Consider the following 20,378-nt stretch of genomic DNA (forward strand, 5'->3'; position numbering starts at 1 on the left):
CCCCATTGACCTTGTGCTCCAGCCACTGTGAGTTACTCACAGTCCTTGAATATGCTTGGTATCATCCATCTCCATGTTTTGAACTGTGGTATACTCCCATCTCTATGCATGAACTGTGGGGTATCACCTATCTGTGATTTCTCTTTTGGTCTGGTTGTAAGTTTCAACCAAACGTTGGCTGAATATTCTAGTCAGTGTAGCTTTTTTAGTATAAGCCTCAGTTTTAGGTAAAACTGAGGCTAAGTGTTTGAGCACAGCTGCCTCCTTGGCTGGAATGTCTCATTCTCCACCCTCTGTCCCCCATAAGAAGCTGTACTTAAAGGCTCAGCTAACATGTTCTCACCTGATCTCCTGTAAGAACTGGTTGCTCACTCCAGCACGGCCCCAAAGCATTTTGCTTATATCCTCTCACAATTTGATGATTATTATTGTTACAGGTGGGCATGTCTGCATCCCCATCAGAAGAGTCAGCTTCTTGATGGGGGTGGAGGGAAAGGGTTTCTTACTCATTTTAGCACTTTCAGAGCAGAGTGTGGTTTCTTGCACATTGAAGATGCTCAATAAATGCTCAGTAGATTAAACTGAAATTATTAGAGTGCATAGAAATTAGCCTAGAGAAATGTTTACAGCCTCACATTCAAAGAGTTATAGTTGGAGAGGAGCACCATTTCTCAGAAGTAACCCTGTCAATGTTCTCAGCTTTGTTTTCCCATCTCTAATGCATGAACATGACAAAGAAAATGGGGTGGTTCAATTTACCCCATTATATAAATGCAAACAGTGACAGAGGTCTCTCGGAACATTAATTCAGTTTATAATCTTGTATTGAGCACCCATCTACTGTGTGCCATACAATGTGCTGGTATGTTACATTGTCATTATTACTTTTTACTTAAAAGGTTAATTGAGATCACCAGCAAGGAAGTGAGTAACTTTGACTATGAACCTCAGGAAAAATATCATAGAGAATACAACATGTATGGTGGACCTTGAAAGATAAAGATGGATTTCACCAGGTGGGGAGAGGAAGTGATGAGAAGCACAGTCCAAGCAGAGATAACATTATCAGGAAATGCAGGGACTTATAAAATCACCACATCCGGGGAAGCAGAAGCAACAGTCTAGAAATGGAGTTGGGGGTCAGAATATAAAGAATACCACGCAAAGAAATTTCACCTTAATCTTATGGGCCCTGGGAGTTATGGAAGGCTTTTAAATGATATGACAAAGAAATAAATTTTCTTCCTTCTTTATCATAACTTCCTTCATTCCTTCCTCCCTCCCTCCCTTCCTTCCTTCCACCAAGAAGTCCTTAGGGAAAAAACTAAGATAAAGTCAAGAACACCAATTATCCTGTCTAGATATCTTTTTTCACAGTAAAATCAGGGCCCACAATGGCCTGGTAGTGGTAAAGTACATACTTCATAAGCTTCATCTTCTAAGAGTTTTTGTTCTAAAAAAAAAAATGACATATAAGCACCAAACTATATCAATCATTTAAAAAAATCTGTTCTCATCATTTTAACCATTTTCTTTTCTCTACGTGTGTGTGTGTGTGTTGTTGTTGTTTATAGGAGAGTTTTTTAAAGCTCTCCTGGATTAAAAATGAATGAGGAAGGGCAATATCTATTTCAATTATAAAAAATTTTAAAGGTTTAAAAATTTCAAGTAGACAATAAATGAATGACATAGTCTCCAAACTACATACCAAAGGCTGAGAATGTTCAAATGACCAGGGATGTCTTTTACAGAACAATAATACAGACCAGTGCTTGAGTGTGGAGCTCATCAGATACTGGTTTAAATCCTAGCTCCAAATCTTATGTTTAAGTGATGGGGGAGGGGAAGCAGATAGACAGAGTGGGGCTCCTGTCCATGGTACTGAAATATCACTGTGTACTAAGTTACTTGTTTTCCTACCCCAGGACACTGGTAATGACTCCAACTTCTCCCAGTCCCCATGTTTTTCCTTTAAAAAAAATTAAGTTCTATGTTGATGACAAATTTCCTAGTTTTTATAATATTTCAGAACAAATACAAACCAGGACTTTCTCAGCAAGAACAAACACAAGTTCACAGCCTGCTCTGATCTCCAACAAGAGAGAGAGAAAGTAAATAACTTTGTTCCTGTTAAGTAAGGCTGTACTTGCCTAGAAGGCAGGGCCTTGTCACAGTCCTTGCTGTTGCCCCTCATGTGCCTAACACACAGCTGACAAGTGAATTCAATCTACAGATAGTAAGTAGCCCCCACCCCCTTTGCCCCTCTAGGAACTCCAATGAATGAATAAGTCAGCAAATGAACAGTTCTTCAGGAGAATGACTCAAGGCTTCTTGCAACAGAAATGTAAAAGGCCATTTACTCACCCACATCTTCAATACAGAAAATGTCAGCATATGTAACCAAAAGGCAATGTTTGCTGGGTGTCTCAAAAGAAAATTCATATTATTAACCACAGACAGTTCGCTTTCTAAATGGAAGCACATAAAGTCCCCAAACAAACTTTTGTAACTGTGAAAGGATTTCTCTTCAGCTGGTTGAGACTCTTCTGAAGTGTGAAATGAGCCAGATAATATTCAGCTCTTGTTTCTTAGTCACTGAATTCTCTTTTCATGAATCCAATAAGTGTCTATTAAAATAAATAAACCCCCTAATGATTCAAGATAACCTAATCAAGAAAACTGAAATGGATAAAAGGCTAACTGCGAGGGAGACTTGTCAAGGGCTTCAATGAATCCCTGACAAGGGGGTCATCTAAACCTGAAAAAAGGTTTGTGCTGAGCATTTGGTTACAGTTCAAGGTTAATTATTTTATACCTTGAATGTGGTAAGTAAAGATGATCTGCTTCTTTTTTTTATTTTTCAAAATTGTACACTAAGTCCTAAATTGTATTTTCACAGGGACCAATCTTCAGCTGTCTCTGGCCACGTCTCTCATATTTCTATGGATATGTTTATAAAGATTGAATCTGTAATTGAGAGTAATGAAAATTTTATTTCAGAACAACTCCTTAACCTTTGTTATAGAGAGCTCAAATCAAGAGGAGATTTCATAAAATCTTGTTGCCCTCCTTTCCACAGATATATGGGACATACACAGCCATATAATAGTACAGAGATATGGGATGACTTTATATAAATATGTACACACACACACACATGCAAATATGTACCTTAAAAAACTATTCATATTTGTCAAAAAGATGAAGGGATCTGGAATCTTGTGCTTCTCCACTTAAATACTAGAAAGATATTAACAGCAAAAGGTACTAGGCTAAAATATCAAGCAAAATATTTCCAGTCCCTGACTTCAGGTACAATTCCAGCATACCTATGACATAATACTATATACTGTGCCAACTGCCTCAAGAACTTATAAGTGCAAGGGGGGAAAAATACACAGCAAAAAATCAGAAATAAGAATTGTTGAAAGGTCAGGGCTGGACTAGGGTGAGGTAAGCAAGTGACCAGTGCACAAAATTTAAGGAGTGTGGCTCTGAAAAGTGTGTGCCTCCTTACATTTTGTACCCTAGGACCTAGCTTGCCTCACCCTAGTCTTGGCCCTGTGAAAGGAAGATGATTAAACAGTCTCTACAGCAAAGTGGTAGGAACCATTCACAGGCACCAACGTTCTCCAACTGTAAGAACCCTGGTTTAACTCAACGTCTTCTTCACAAGAGGGCTGGGAGGGTTCGGAGAGGCGGCTTTAATATATCAACCTGATTTGCTTCCAAGTCACATGCAAGTTTCCAAAGGTGCCATGTCATAAACAGGCAAAATAATGCAACTCAAGGGTTTCTGCAGTAGATAAAGACATGCCTGAAACCAGTACATAATCTTTAGCAATGGGTAAAGGTGTCTGACATTATAAGAACTTCATATGAACTCGGTGATTAATCTTCATTGATATCTAAGTAAGGGCTCCCATAAAAGCTAGTTTTAGGCTTGAAATATTAACATAATTAATTGTGGGGGTGGCAAAAAGAACCCAATTCCTCCCTATAAGATTGATACAAAAACTGAGATCTTGAGGGAATTTCTGCTGAAAACCTCACAGTATAATCTAATCCTTCAAGATTATGCAGAGAGAGGAAGGAAGAATGAGGGCTCAACCTTGACACTTAAACATCATTGTGTTGACTGCTTACTTAAGTGGCATCTGGGAATGTTGAGAAATCTAATTTCCTCACTACTTGGCATAATAATTTTTTTCAAATGATAATGGTAGTGTAAATATATTAATTTTTTGATTTGAATTTGGCAGTTAGCCCTGAAATTGTAGTATACATGCCCCAGTTGACAAGAGTAGAAACTGCTCCTTGAAAGGCTGTCAAAATGAAGTGTTCCAAAGAAACCTGCCTAGCAGGACGGGGCGGCTGCTCAGCAAGGCTGCATGCCTCATCTTAGCCTGCCTTACACGTGAATGAAAGAGGGCAAAAGCAAAATCATGAGGAGTGAGTCTGAGACCCCCAACTCATTTTACACACGGCATCCTACGGCCGGTGCTTCCTGCCACTCTACACCAGAGAGAGGAGGCAACAAAACATCTACTTCCAATAGCCTGAGCTACCAGCCCCAATAAAGCCATCTCCAGGAAGGGAACTTAATAATATTATTAAGATAAATGTCAAACCACATTGGGTGCAAAGTGGCAAAACTTAGATCCTTACACAATATTTTCTAAAGGCTAGAAAACTAAATAATGAGACTGAAGATAGTATTTTATACCTTGTAAATTTACTCTCCTAAAAGAAAAGTTGGCCTTAAAAAAAGGAACTGTAGTTTCAACTTGTCTTATAATTGTGTGTTGTACAATATGATCTCAATTAGGACATAAAACACACACGTGCACACCCATACACACACAGACACGTTAGAAGGAGAGACTCCACAATGTTAACAGCAACTGTCTCTGGGTTGTGGAATTATGAGTGAGTCATGTTTTCGCCTTTACACTTTTCTTCATCTTCTGACTTTTCTAAAATGAAGATGTTATTAGTTAAGTAATTATAAAATAAAGGTTATTTCTTTAAAAAAGAAATATGTCCAACTAAATTGTGCCTGGGACATTTTTCAGAAGAGACACAAAAACAAAGAGTCATATGGTAACTCATGACTGACTGGAGAAAATATGTTAGCATATATACTGAATGTGACATCAACTCCAACAGCAAAGAGCAATGAAAGGAAGGAAACCACCTAAATAATATGTCCATCATTTTTCTTTATGTAAAGTCTTTCCTTTATCTTTGCTTTATTTTAAAAGGACCTGCCAAAGAGACCTGTATATTTTAAATATTTATCCTGTTAAGCAAATTAGACCATCTATAGGGAGATATTTTACAATAAAGAAGAATGTCCATAAAATCTGAGCTTGCAATCTATATCTAAAGTATAAGTAGCCTTCTACCTAGGAATACAATTTGTTAAGTCAGTAGGTAAGAACACGGATTTGGGGGTAGAAACATAGCCATAAGGAAGAAAGGTCAGCACACAAAATTTACTTAATCCTAATATACATGAAGCATAGAACGTACTGAAACCCAATCACCATGAAGAACACAGCTCCTATGGGGGAAATGATTTCAGAATTGTGTATTGGAGGCCAGAAACTCAGCTTCCCCAGGTTCCGCAACTGTGCCTCCCTCTCTCGCTTCTGTAGTAGCAGTAAGGGCTCTCCCATCGCTGAACCTAGTGGTAGCTCCTGCATCTTGCGGGCCTGGGAAGGCATGTGTGGCAGGAAAAGGAAGTCCAGGATTGGCAGGGGTCTTTACATCTTTGTGACGATGAGGGCATCCTTATGTCATCTCATCAGTCACCCCTCTGGGTTCCTGTTTATTCCCAGATCACTCCATTTCTTTTACTCCAGCAGCCTCTGGGGTTGGCCCTTTCTTTACTACTACCTGAGGTTTATAATCAGGTTGTCTATTGCTCCTTTTTGCAGTGTCTCAGCTTCTCTCTACATTCCTAATACAGAAAGCAAGCACTCCCCACCCCCGTCCCAAAAGAAAAAAGACAGCAAACCAAGTGCCCTTCTAAAGTTTTTGTTCATTTGTTTGTTTTTATTTTTTCAGTGGGAGCAAGGGAAAACAGGGATTAAAATACTAAGTCCCTTCCCATACCTCTACCTACACTATTTTCACCCAAACTTAGTAGGAAAGACAGTCACATATGTAGAGTTGGGTCTTGGGTATACAAATAATAAAGCAAGATTCAGTCTCCTTTCGAAAAAACACCAACCTCAGCTCATCCTCAACATGCCATGAGCGGAACTACTGAAAGCTATAAAAAAGAGAAGAGGGCAGGAGATGAGAGAAAAAGTGAATTAGTGTCTGGGGAAAGAGGCAATTGATGTCAAGGGAAAGAAATGTGGCTGAAGATGCTGTCACAAAGCACACGGCCAGCCCTGGAGGACTGCAGTGGGAGTGCCCACAGGTTACTGTGTTTCTTCCCCTCTGGATTTCCACTGGCCAGATCACGTGTAACAAGCTGCAATCAGAGAGGAAGGGGGAAAGCAACCCTACAGAATGTATGAGGGACAGAGAGATTACAAGAAGCTATAGAGGGACAAGGAGTTCCTACGGTTGTTCAGACTGCAAGCTGGGGCGCTCGTGCCCTGGTGGCCCTTTGTATGTAAGGGTCATATCAAAGCCACGCAGAAAAAGTCCCATACGCCTTTACATCATGGCTCCACCAAGGACCCCTCACTCCTATTTCAAACAGAACAGCCACTGACCATAGTGCATAAGCATACTCTTCCCCTTAATTTTTTTCTTCTGCTTTTCCTTCTTTGACTCCTCTACCATGAAGATAAGAGACACCCAGTGGAACTAGATGCTGGACTAGCCTGGCCGTGACAAAGTTGCTGGAGCTGAGCTGGAGGAAGAGGTGGTCTACAACCCTACAAATGAATCCTGACATAACGCACTCACTAAGGAAACACACACACACTTTCCAATAAAATATTTTCCCCAAGAGGACCATAGGCAAAACTGTAAACTTTTGTCACCCTTTCAACTACTTTTCTGAACCCCTCCTTCCATTGTGCCTGTTCTCTGAACACCTACAGCCCTCAAAGACCATCTTAGCCCACCAACCTTAGTCTCTAAAATTCTCCTCCCTTTTTCCTACTCCTCATTCAAAGCTTGCCTAACACATAGGCAGTGTTAGGTATTATTCTAAATAGGTAGTGACAGCAGTTCACACCAAGGAGTGAAGGAGATTCAGTGGAGGGTTCATTTCTATTTTAAAGGAAATTTAAAATGGAAGGGGAGGGGTGGCTATGGATATTTGAGTTGGGGCTTCAAGGCTCCAAACCCACTTTACTAGGTCAGAAGAGTTCCTAGTAAAGTTTCTTTAATTTCACCTCCAAGAGAACAGAGAGCCCTTGCTATTCATCTGCCTCCTCAGTCACTCCAAGAATTTCTAATCCTTCCAAAGAGACATAATAGAGGGAGGAAAGGGAACGCTGGAGAGGTGGAGAAAACCTTTGCTCTCTCAGTCCTCACAATCCAATGAAGAGGGTGTGGTCACTTCCATTGCAGCTCTGAGAGGTTAAGTACTTTGGCCAAAGTCCCACTATTAGCCATACATATATACAACTTATGGATGTGCACCAAATACATGTGCAAGGTACCAAATCATGCAACTGATTTCACTAAATATGCTTTTTATCAAGTGAATGCTGATACGTACAGAATGCAGTAAATATCTTATGTTAAATTGCCTTTGAAACTATCAGTTACATTCATTTTGTTTGGCAGTACTATTTTTAAAATAAACTTACCATGGATTTGCAAATCTGGTCAGCTATCTACAGCAAGGTTCCCTATTCATAACTGAAAATGAGACCATTGTCCCAAAGGAAAAAAGAAAACTTGTCTCCACCTTTAACATACTATTTCCTAGAACTACGTTTTCCTCCAGATTCTACAAGATCAGGGCTACTGATTTCTTCAGGAGGCATCAAAAATTTGGAGAGCTAAGTTTGTGCCAACTGGCAAACACAGCTTTCAATCAGCCACCTGAATTATTCTGGGCGGCTGGAGGCATCACTATTCCCAGAAGCCAGAGTGCCAAGTCGACAGGAAGATGACAGGCATTTTGAATCAAGTTCTCAGACTGTGGTCTTCAGTTTTTCTTGAAAAGTGGCTTATAAAAGAAAGACTGAGTGAAACTTGGATATTTACGTGGAGTCACGACTAAGGGGCAGGGTTGCAAAATCAATTGTTCAGCTTGTACACTCACTGCACATTTACCACATATGTCCTTTATTACACAGTGGAAAACCATTAAATGCACAGTAGTTTTGCCAAGTGGCATTATGCATTTAACAGCTTTATTCATTTAACAGCTCCAACTCTCATTATATTTTGCCATGTGGTACATGGGATTTTATGCATTTAACAGTTTAAGAAGGCTCTATGGTATTTTCTTTTCATGTATTTCATATTGTGGTTGGACATCATATCTCAGCAAACTGTATTTCAATGATGTCATTGATGAAAGACAGTAAGAATACTTTGGAAAAATTACTATACTGAAATTGAAAAGGGAAACAAATATTTCAATCCTCTTCAAAATTTCTTGATATTCTACTCCTCTCCCTTTATCAACCTCTGAAAAATAACTTCAGTCAGGTTACTGCGAAACTACAGGTGAAAGAGGCTATTCCTAAAACCATATAATTTGTCTAAATATGGCATTTAACTATTATTTTAAAAACAATTTTCATTGAAAACCTTCTTGCTTAACAGAAATACAATATTCAGTGATTTCCTTTCTTCCCGCACACACAGAAGATCTGCTAGGGAGATGACAGACCATTTTACCACTTACATATGTAGGGATGAAAACATTTGTCATGCAAGGCCATGGAGGAAATCAAGGCCAGAATCAAAGGACTCTTAAAATTATGCTTCAACTAACTTTTGTTTCTTCCACCCTGTACCAGGTAATTATTCATCCTAGGGATAGATGGGCAGGCAGGCACCTCAACCTCACCCATTCTAGGACAGGGCGGTAGGTGTCCCTTTAAACAAACTGAAACAGATAGTAGATCCCATCAACTGTTGCTGCTTTCAGAAATAAAAACTCTAAGCATCTGTCTACCCTTTTCCCTGGAGCCTTCCATTCCTCACAATCCCAGCACTCTGAAAAGCTATACTGGATAAGCTTCTGTGTGTTTCTGTTAAAGATTTTAGCACTCGTTCTGGACTCTCCCACATGCGTTGTCTCCTGGAAAAACGACTGTATTCTACACATAAAAGAAACCCTTGACATCGCAAAGTGTCTTGGGGGCTGGGGAGAGCGGTTATTATGACAGTGTCAGCCACTCCCCTGGTGGGAGTAAGAGAGCAACGAGGCCTGGTCTGGAAGACGCTGTTGTGTCTGTACTACATTTTGCTCTAAAAAAAATGATACACAGTAGTGCTTAGAATTAGGAGAGAAATCATTCAAGGCTGATTCTGGTTGAAAAAAATTCTTTAAAAGAAAAAAAAATCTGGGTTTTGACTTCAGCCCTATTTTGAACTCTGACGGGAATACAAGCGAACCATAGAGCAAAAGTCAGAACATGACAGGTTCCCTAGGGATGATTATTGTTATTATTATTATAGGAACAGATGTATTTTTATTGGTGGGAGGAGGAGAACAGTCTACTCCCAGCCCTCCCTTTTGCTCTTTTAAAATCCACTCACCTGACTTTTATTTGCAGCCACTTTGGCAAACAGGGCTTGAGACACCTTGGCCCTTTTCATCTCCTGTTGGATCTCGTCATAAATGGCAGCTGTGATGTTGACGTTGGCGCCGTCTACCTTAATGGGGAGGTCTGCTGTCGGTGTCGAGGTTTTGGCCTACCAAGAGACCATGAAAATAATAATTTAAAAAGTGCTGCTTTCAGCCCAGCCATCTGTGCAGAAATTATCAAAGGATTTCAGTCAGCTGATGCCAAACTGCATTAGCTACAGAGGGACACTTCCTGTCCATTATTCTAATCAGGTTAATTGTGATTGGAAATAATTGCAGTGCATTCCTACAGGACATGCAGAGTCCTGTCAACCCCGTTCTTTCCCTCCTGGTACCCGACAGTTCACAGGTAGGATGGCTACTTCGGACACCAAACCCTAAGCGATCAGCTCACTGCAAAACAAGCAGGCAGAACACACACACACACACACACACACACACACCTTTTTCTTTCTAAAAATGGCACACCTTGGAGGAAGAGCCAATTCTTCCAGAAAAAATGAGTAAATGGGTAGAGGTCTCTAAATAATAAATTATTACTCAATTTAATGCACTCCCCTGAGTCTCTCTCATTCTTTATTAAAGCTTTGCGGATGTCATTCGAGTATGTATGGTTTCCCATCATTATCATCATTATGCTACCCAGACAGTCACCTAATTTCACCTAGGAAATCAGTGGAAATGAAACAAAATTTCATTTCATAAAACTAGGCTTCAGAATGCCTTTGATGGGCCGTTTTCATTTTCTTAAACTCATATTGTGGTTTTATGTATTCTGTCGTGCTCGTTTTAATTGAATGATTTCCCATCAGCTTCAGAGACAAATGAAGGACAAAATAGAAGGTGTCTGTACTTCTTGGGGTTAGGATAACCCTAAAACGTTTGCATCTACTTGTTCTGAAAGACTGTCCAAGCATTTGCTCTGGTATAATGAGGGGGGCTGGGCAGCCTTCTCCAAACCCCCGGCAGCAGGACTCTGGGAAAAGTAGGTCTGGTTCTTGGGCTCCCAAGCATGGCCGGCTGACTGGTCCAAACCGGATTTCTTTCTTTCTGTTCCACTTGCCCCAGAATCCCAGACCAAGACAGTCATTCCCAAGTCATTACTTTCCCTCTGAGGATGCCCCCTGGATCTAGCAGTGCGCAGGTTTGGAGGAAGGCACGGGCATGAAGTCTGAACATCGTGGGATCCTTCTCACTGGTGTCTTAAAGCGGGAGTTCATGTCCTAAGTTCCCATGAAGGCTTTGATTCCTAAGAGCACTCAGTGGCTTTTGCCATTTTCCTTTGACCTTCCCGTCTCATGCTATTTCCTAATGACTGCAAAGTAACTGTAAGTATAATATATACGGTACTTTTTATGTGCCAGGCACTGCAGAAAGCATTTTACTTTTATTATCTCATTTAATTCTTTTAAGAACCCAATGAGTTAGACATTATTATTTTCATTTTAGAGATGAAGACAACTGAAAATAAAAGAAGATGGTTAACTTGCTGGAAGGACACATGGCAGCAAGTGAAAGAACCCCGATCTGAACTCTAGTCTTTCTGACTCCAAAGCCTGGGCTCCGGACCACTGTGCTGCTCTGCCTCCAAAATCGCCCTTTATACCAGGTGCTGTTTTTACAGGTATTTTCTTGTCCTCTGCTCATAATAATCCAATTCTCTGTCAGTTTTTCAAGAAACTCCTTTTTTTTCTCAAAATGTCGAGTTAACCCACAGCGCTTTTCCTGTGGAGTGCATGTTTTAGCATATCATTTCTACCTTTACTCAACCCAGCTTTCCTCATTAGCCTCACTGACTACCTCATCTTACCTGACTGGTCAAACCCTCTCTAGAACCATGGGGGCTAAAACAAAACCTCTCAGGAAACCAAAATGTATGGTGAGGAGCCCAGGCCACGGAATCAGAATAACTGGAGTTCAAACCCTAACTCTACCACTCAGCCAGGTGACCTTACACAAGTTATCTAACCCAGCGAAACCTGCTTCCTCATCTGCAAAACCTGCTTCCTCATCTGCAAAACGGTGATAACACAAAATTGTGAGGATCAAGATCATGCAAAATGCTCACAATACCTGATACACAGCAAGGGCTCCATAAATGATCATTCTTATATTGTTGTTTTGTTATTATTAAGTACATCAAGGAATACTGGCCAATTGAAGGATTATGAGCAGGGACTCTGGAGATTTAATTTTAAATCTGAAATTTCTTCAGTATGTTTTAAACCAATAATAAAGTAGGGATGGGGTCTGGAAAATCATCTCCATGCACCTAGGTAGGGCTGCCCATGTGCCCCAGCTTGCTGACTCCAACTAAAAGGCTGAATCAGTGGCCCCCTTCCAACATCCCTTCTCACAATGAAAGCCTCACTGTGCTATGGATCGATACTATTGAGATATGACTGTAAAGAAGTTTGAGTAAGGAAGCAATCATGAAATGTTTTAAAATCCTGAATAACTTCCCCTTTCTCAATGTTTAACCAACAGAAAAAAAAGAAAGTTCCAGAGAATGTGCACATGCCAGTGACATGACTGTATTCTCAAAACTGTTTTGAGGAAAACATCTTATATTTATTTTCAGAAATCTTAAAACTGTGAAATTAAATGATCAATTTCCCTGTTATTCTTGTCCTACAGGGCGCTTTTATCTAGGAATTGTCTAGATGGGATTTTCTGCTGTTCAAAAAAGCAAAATACTGACCCTAACTGTGTGGCCTTGCAAATTGGTCTGGCTCTGAAAGCTATCAGGTCTTTGAAAAGATGCCTAAGATATAATCTTGTTAGAAAAACATCCCAAAGGAGTGGAAAACAAAACACTCAGACCTATGTTATTTTCCAACAAGTGGAAATGACTTTCTGAGAAGGGCTGCCGCGTTAAATGGCCATGAAGCAAGACTGGACTCTCCTATAACGGCTTAATGGGCTTCAAAAGCGGCAAAAATATCAGTGAATTTAACAGAAGTCAATATTAGCGCAAATTAACAACATGCCCAACTCAATAGCTCAAAATATATGCCCCAACATTAAAAAAAAAAAAAAAAAATCACATAAAAAAGCTTGGTTACACTCGTCCAAAATAAACAGTCAAGAGACTTATTTCTGGTTTAACAGTAACTAAAACTTATAATTCACTGAAGACTAAAGTGTAAGTATCACAATTTGGCAGTGCATGATAGAAAATGATCTTCAATTAAAAATCTATTGCAGAGTGCAAAAATATAAAAAGAGTTAAGAGGTATGAAAAAAATGGATATACTTGAAAAAGCTCAAATATTTCTACCAGAATAAAATTCTGCTTCTATGCTCAATCAATTCTTTGGAACTTACTAGAAAACAAACTCATAAAACCAAAACTATTATTATCTAAGTAAAAAAATCTTTGGTTTCAAAGTACCCATTTTTCTTTTTTCTTTTTTTTGAATTTATTTATTTGATTTTCCTGAATTGTAGAAATGTGTACCTGTTAAATATTTGTTTTGAGAGGGAACTTGCAACCATCCCAGCAATAGTGAATGAGATGGCTTGAGCACAAATCTGCTGAGTAGTAATAGTTTAGGGGAAACAGAGAGTAGGCTAGAAATGAGTGCACTCAGATCTGAACTGGAAATGACCCTTGGTTGACTTGAGACCTTGACCCTTCAGTTAGGATCTTTGAAGCACACAGCATTACTAGATTTGTGCATTTTCAGGAGGACCTGAGAACAAAATGCCTTGAAAGTGTGGAGAAATGAGGGATGGACAGCTGAGTCATAGAGTCCTGTGGGGAGAGCACCCTAGGAAGGGAAATAATTAAGGCCTACGTCTCCTCGACCACTTTCGAAGGGATCACTGAGTGATCTCCCAGGCATTCTGATCTAGCCAACGCATACTCATGCTTCCATCACACACAGGTTTCTCCCCATTTTGTCTTTTCCAGATTGCATAAAGCAGAGCTTAGACTACTCTATCTGTCCCCTACCCCCAACTAGCCTACCCCCATCCAAATAAACATACAATTTAAGGAAAAGCAGTGTGCTTGCTATGCAAACTCAGCTTCAAGACAAATTCCCTAACCCCTTCTTCGACAACTAAGCAATTGTATGTAGACATCCTAGAGCCTGCCCCTCCCCGACTCCTACCCTCCTGCCATGCGTGGAAGAATTGTACTTTCCTAAAGGGACAGAAATGGCCCTTTGACATAGTCAAGGCTAACCACCATTGTATGTTCAGAGGTTCATATCTTCCAACCAACATGTTCAGTGAACTAAGAAATTCTTGAATTATGTCTCTGAGTTTTTGAGGGAAAACACAGTATCAGTGAAGGCAAGATGCTTCCAAGGCACAGAGAGAACTGTCAGCGGAGAGAATATCTCACCTGAGGGGTTCGGGAGGAGCTGGGGCTACTCGAGGCCGACGAGACCATGCTCACATTGGGGTTCATGCTCCGCTCTCTCTCGTCCTGGTATATGCGATCCCGCTCCACTTCCGGCAGATTGAGGAAATTCTGCATAGCCCTCAGGTTTACTAAAAGAGACTGAGAGGCTGTCCGAGGGTCTTCTTCCTTACGCAGAATCTCAGACAACAATCCCTGATTAAATGGAAAAAAAAAACAGGCCAAGTTATATCTGCAGGTGTGTGTGTGGCTTCCTCCTCCGCCCCTCCCATTTTGTTTGGTGTAACCAGCTGGCTGTGATGTCAAGAACCTCAGTCTAATTCCTGAGGGTTCTCCAGCAGGAAGACTTTGTGGGAATCTGCTTGCCTTCCGGAGGCTGTGCCTTATTTTGGACCGTGCTATTCTGACACTTTATCATCACTGTAATAATCATCGGTGTGCAGAGATGCCAGCTAGCAAGGTAGGCGCCTGGGAAGAATTGTGAAACTGCAAGTTACCGCCAGGTGCCTCCTACAAGTATTTCAGGAACTGTTAGAACTCTCTCTGCTGGAAACGGGGAACACTTGGCAGTCCTGCTCAGCTTTACAAATCTGCCAAGTTTGGTAAATTTAGTTCCGACATTTAAACAGCATGGGAGATTTACATCTATTTAAAAAAGAAAAAAAGTTTGGCTGAATTTCTGTTGACCGGCCACTGTTTTCAATATAGATGTTTTTTATGGCATTAAAAAAAAAACACACAAAGCAAATGGCTATAGCTTGTGTTAACCCTCTAATAACTTTTCAGTCCACACACGTAATAGGTATCCTTGTACATGTACCAGAGGGCACCCAAATTTTTTATATAAGATGCTTTCATAGGGGAAGCTCCAATCCCCCCATTAAAGCAATGGGAAGGTAGGCACACTCGGTGAGGGGCGAGAGCATGCCGTAACTATAGAATGTATAGAATGCCAGGACAGGCTCAAATCCTTTCTGAATGTGTGACCCATCCAAACGGAGAGCTTTAAATGGAAAATTAGTATTTTCATATGCTCTGATGACAGAGAATTCACAAAGAAAAGGAAAATGTTCCCAGGTCTAAAGAAAAGTATTAAGGACTCAAGAAAAGGGCCGGAGATCTCAGTTGGAACACTGTGGTAGTTTGGGCAAAAGCAGATCTATTTCCACTCTACACTCTTGTTAGGTTATCACACGGAGGCATCACTTCCCATTCCCAGCTAACATCCCTTCTCAGGGCACTATGAGATCAGGACTAGGATTATCCCCCAGGAAGAGCTGGGATATTAACCCCTGTATCTTAGAACAGGTAGGGCAACCCCAAATCATGAAAAATAGATGCCAAAGATGTTCCACTGAGGGGACTATTAATGCAAAGGAAACGCTATCAGATTTGTAATACATGGCTTAAATATAAAAACACTAGCTATGTCAGATGCAAGAGGAAGATACCATCTCTGGTTGGCCAGAAATCTTCAGGGTAAGGTAGGCAATTTTAAAAAATAAAGTAATGCATTATAATACAGTGAAGTGATTGTCACTTATAGGAGTGTGCATCACACAGTTATCAGCAGTGCAAGGAGGTAATCACCACTCAAAACACCACGTAAGACAATTTTACTATAAGGAACCTACAAGCAGTATGCCAACTGGCAGTTCCCCAACTTGAGTGTCATGTTACATTGATTAGAGAAGTCTTTATGACTGAGAATAAAATATGCTATACAATGAAGCTAAAAGAAATGTTAACAAGTGTGTGTCTTTGTGCATGCGTGCCCAAGGACAGGATAAGGTATGACGTGTATGTAAAAATACCCTCCTGGTAAAATGATTCTAAGAAAATCTAGATTTCTTGTCATGCTTTTAAAAGCAACAAGTGAGAAACTTATCTTCCAGAAAATGTTATACAATCTAGGTACCGATTCTCTTTCTGAAACTAAAAGTCAGTTCTGCCTTCAGTTATCCTACTTTCCACGTGCACTAAGCAACCTGAAATATTAATAATGGATTTGTTTCTAAGACAAAAATCTACAAACTAACACACGGAGAAGCAAGAGAGAAGTGGGCTTAAAATCAATACCAATTTCCAATACAAATAAGACACTAAAGACTGCTCCTCACTGAGTTTTCTTCAACGATGAACTCTGCACAGAAAGAATGTGTCGGTCCCTCCTCTTCCTCCTCTTCCTTTTCTCTCTCTCTTTCTCTCACTCTCTCTCTCTCGTAATTCTAGCATTTTAACAAATCTCAGACGACCACATTTGGAGGAGTTTTAGGATCTACATGGATATACTCCTTACGACAGTGAAATGATTTTCACAAGTCATGGAGTACATTATAGCAAAGATCTTGCACACAAAAGAGTGAAATAACAAAATCGATTGTTCTAAAGGATCCACGGTTCAAAAGTGTAAGTTTGTTCATTCCTAATCAATAAAAAAAATAAATCACTCCAAAGCATAGTGTTTTTATTTGTTTCTTGTTTGGCTTGTTTTACTTTTTTTTCCACATTGAAATTATGGAGCTCCTTCCCCTGCATTTTTTACATGTTGGACGACCTCACAGGGAAATGAATCCATCTCTAAGAAAAATGAAGACAAAGCATCCTTGAAGATGACTGCTCATCAGCACCATTTCTGAAGTAAATGAGACACAATATTTGTATTTTAAGGGGCTGGTGGAATATACTGTTGCCTCTGTTTCGTTTGCCTAATTGAAGATAAAGTCGCAAACCAGCAAGGTGGCCAGTGCCGCCTCCGTGTGCCGCCCCAGAGAAGGGAAACACTGTTCTAAACTATTTACTTAAAGCCTCATCTGTGTAGCTGTGGTCCCGAAGCAGATTCTTTTCACCTCAGACATTTTCAATAACAAGTGGCTAGCTTGTGGGCACAAAAAGAGTTTTAGTTGTTTTGTTGAGCCTTCTTCATTTTGGTTATTTATGCACTTTTAACTATTTAAACTGGGATTTAAAAAAATATAGTCCAAATTCTGCAGGCTCATAAATGTAAAGTGAGTTTATTTAGTTAGTTGAAAATCATCATGGGGAAAAAAAATCAAGGAAATCGACAGCATAACTTACATACACCACAACTCACCCCATCTAATTATCAAGATAAGTAAATGTTGATCATATTGAAACTGCCTTGCATAGAACATAAATTAATAATTTATCTCACATAAATATTTCTAAAGCCCTTGCTGCTATGTTGTCTGGCATTTTAATTATCAACCAGCCAGGCAGGAGGTGTCACTCGGACATTCCCATTATGCAGCCTGAGATATAGAGCATGTGGCATGACACTTGGGCACTGAAAAAAGATGTACTTTTATGAATAGAAAGGTCATGAATATTCAGAATGTGAAAATTGAGGGAAATTAATAAATTAACCAGGATATTGCTTATTAAACTTTCATATCAGTAATCATATTAAAACATATTGCAAGTATTGAGTAAAGTGGTCATTAAGTATTTTCCTCATCGTAGGCAACAGAGCCTTCTCAAGGGAGAGATTATAACAATTCCCTTCACGGCATTAGCTGAGGTTATGTAAGACCAGGAAACATGTTGACTGAAAAGGAGTAGAACGAACATCTGCACAGAGTAGGAAGACACCTTGCACAAGAGCTCTTGGGTTACAAGTCACAGAAAAAAGAAGGGAGTCAGGCAAAAAGAACCTCAAGTTGATCTTCTCCCTAGCCTTTCAATGGGGGATTGTGTAAGCTTCATGGTATTTCCAGCACCAGCAAAGAATATATGAGGTTAGTAGAAAACGCAATAAAAGCAAAGTAATTCAAAGTGCAAAACAAGATATAATATAATGCCATCTAGCTTGGTTGCTAATACAGGCTATCTCCACAGACAAAATAAAGAATTCGGGCTAATTTTTAAAATGAAAATTGATGTACATATTATTTCTAGTATTTTAAATAATATTTGTAACAAATTAAGTGACCTTACACTTTCTGAATCTGCAATTTCTGTCGATGATCTGTCTTATTTACATTATTATGATTTCCATATTTCTTCAAAAATTTACATAGTTTACCCCAAATTAGTGTGCAAAATACATGCTGATACTCAGAAATGTTTGGGACACATTACCATGACTGGCTCTATAAAATTTACTTCCAAGTTTCTGCACTAGCCCTTGAGGCCTCATCTGGGATGGGTGAGAAACTGCCTTTGATGGGCCCTTAATTCTTGCAGAGAACAATACGAGAACCCAACTCAGGGCCAAGTTCTAGGAACACTGAGCCTGAGCCCCTCAGAGCTCCCCAGGCTCCTCCAGGGCTGACAGCAACAGTCAAGGTCATTACTGACTAGATTTTAGCAGACATCCATTCTTCATTGCTCTCAGACCTCAGGTAATTCTCTAGGATTAGGCTCTGTCTTCCATTGATTATGTAGGGAACCCCCTAATTCAATATACCTATCACCAAAGAACGACAGATCAGTCTATTAATTCATACCTTATTTAAGACTTGGTGCTAAGCTCAGAAAGGAACGAAAAGATTAATAAGACACAGATTCTGCTGCCAAGGAGTTTACCCTATGATAGTTTATAGAAGCACAATGTAAAAGATGACAAATGTCATAAATTCGAGACAGAACTAGTGCCATTTCTGTTCAAAAGAGGGAGAAAGTCTTGCCAAGTGCAGGACTCAGGGAAAACATTTTGTAAGAGGAAGGACTTAACTTGGCTGGGGTTTGAAATATACATAGCACATGGGTGTAGAGATAATGGGGAGATCAGGCAGAGGGGGAGGCGGAGCGGGGGACTGGACAGTACTATGACATTTGAAGAAAAAGAAAGAGCTTGCCTAATCCAGATAGGAACAGAAGTTTCTGTTGCCTTAAAAGCTTGAAAATTAAAAAAAAAAAAAAAAAAAAGAGTACAATAACTGATAAAGTGCTAGGAGACATTCTGAAGTGAAAATAATACAGTCCATATTAATATAATTCTGAACTACTGGAGTATACACAAACTAACCAGCAAACATTACCCCCAAAATGAAGTGATATTAGATAATCTGTTCAGCCTTTTTGTCACCTGCAACAAATTAGGCTTTCAATATGCAAAACATCTTCCTTCCAGAAAAACAAATGATCATGATTCCATTTAATTGTAATTTAATGAGGCATAATTTATTTTTTAAAGTGATATACACCAGGTGTGTACTGAGGAAACGGTCCCAGCCAAACCCCAGTGCTTCTTTGGAAAAAGCCTCAAACTGGCCGGAGACTGTTTTCATTTCTGTAAATTATATTTCTGTTTGTGGCAGTTGAAGTGGGATGTAGAAAGGGTAACTTGCAACGTTCATATATTTATTATAATATATACCTTTGAAGTAACTCAACAAATACTCATTTATCACATAAAGGAAATAATTTGAAAGTGTTAGTTTCTGCTCTGAACAAAGGCAGATATTAGAATAATATAAATAAATCCCAAAGATAGCTTATATGTACAGCTGATTGCCATGCTAAGAGTAAAAGCATATGCTTGACACTTCTTTAGAAACATTTAGACAGGTTATTTTAGAGAAAATAAGCGGTATTCTCTCATAATCCATCTTAATTATTAATTGTTGAATGTATGAACTAAGTACATAAGCTATTTAATGACAGTCCTCTTCAGAAATCAAGTCACATTTCTTTAAGGATGTGTCAGTTGAAATATATTTACAACGTAGTAGTGAGTCTGAAAATATCTTTTAGTTCATGATTATATTTGGCTTTAAACAACTGGTGCCATAGGCAATCAGCAAGGTTAAAGGGCACATATTCCCCCATTTTACAGATTAAGAATACAGAGGGTCAGAGGTGGAAGGGGCCTTGGCACTCATATGGGCCAACCCCACATCCTGCCTCTGAGCATGACCTGTCTATCACATACTTCCCCTGAAATATAAAAAAAGTTCCCTCCAAAAGTACTCTCCACGTTTCACCACCCCTTCTGCATGGTTATTTGCTAGCCTTAATTCTCACACAATTCTGAAATGTCTGGTTCCAGCTGACATGTCAGCCAAAAACTGGTCTCCTCGTAAGAAAACCAGGTAATTCCTAGTCCCATCACACAGAACCAGCTCTTAAATTTCAATGGTTAAGGCAGTTAGCTGACACCATGAAATCAGCTGCATGGCTGTAGAAAGTACTGACATCCCATCTGAAAGCTGACCTAACAGAATCATTTCACTCCTAACCTCCAATCTCATTTCCTTCTAGATGCTCCTAAGAGATATTTTCCCCTCTGCTCACGAA

The 20,378-nt window shown here is 39.7% G+C and overlaps 1 protein-coding gene across 1 annotated transcript in view; it reads right to left on the reverse strand.

Annotated features, from left to right (window-relative positions):
* Nucleotides 1–20,378, reverse strand: part of SATB2 (SATB homeobox 2) — a 189,229-nt gene that overhangs the window by 47,202 nt on the left and 121,649 nt on the right. Inside the window, exons 8-9 of the mRNA XM_087435552.1 lie at nt 14,100–14,312; nt 9,697–9,852 (exon numbers count right to left, since the gene is read on the reverse strand). Coding sequence (XP_087291678.1) covers nt 9,697–9,852; nt 14,100–14,312 — 369 coding nt within the window. The remainder of the gene's footprint in view (nt 1–9,696; nt 9,853–14,099; nt 14,313–20,378) is intronic.

This window comes from Ceratotherium simum, chromosome 9 (genome assembly GCF_057802395.1).
Source record: "Ceratotherium simum simum isolate JZ-2026a chromosome 9, ASM5780239v1, whole genome shotgun sequence".
Lineage (NCBI taxonomy): Eukaryota > Metazoa > Chordata > Mammalia > Perissodactyla > Rhinocerotidae > Ceratotherium > Ceratotherium simum.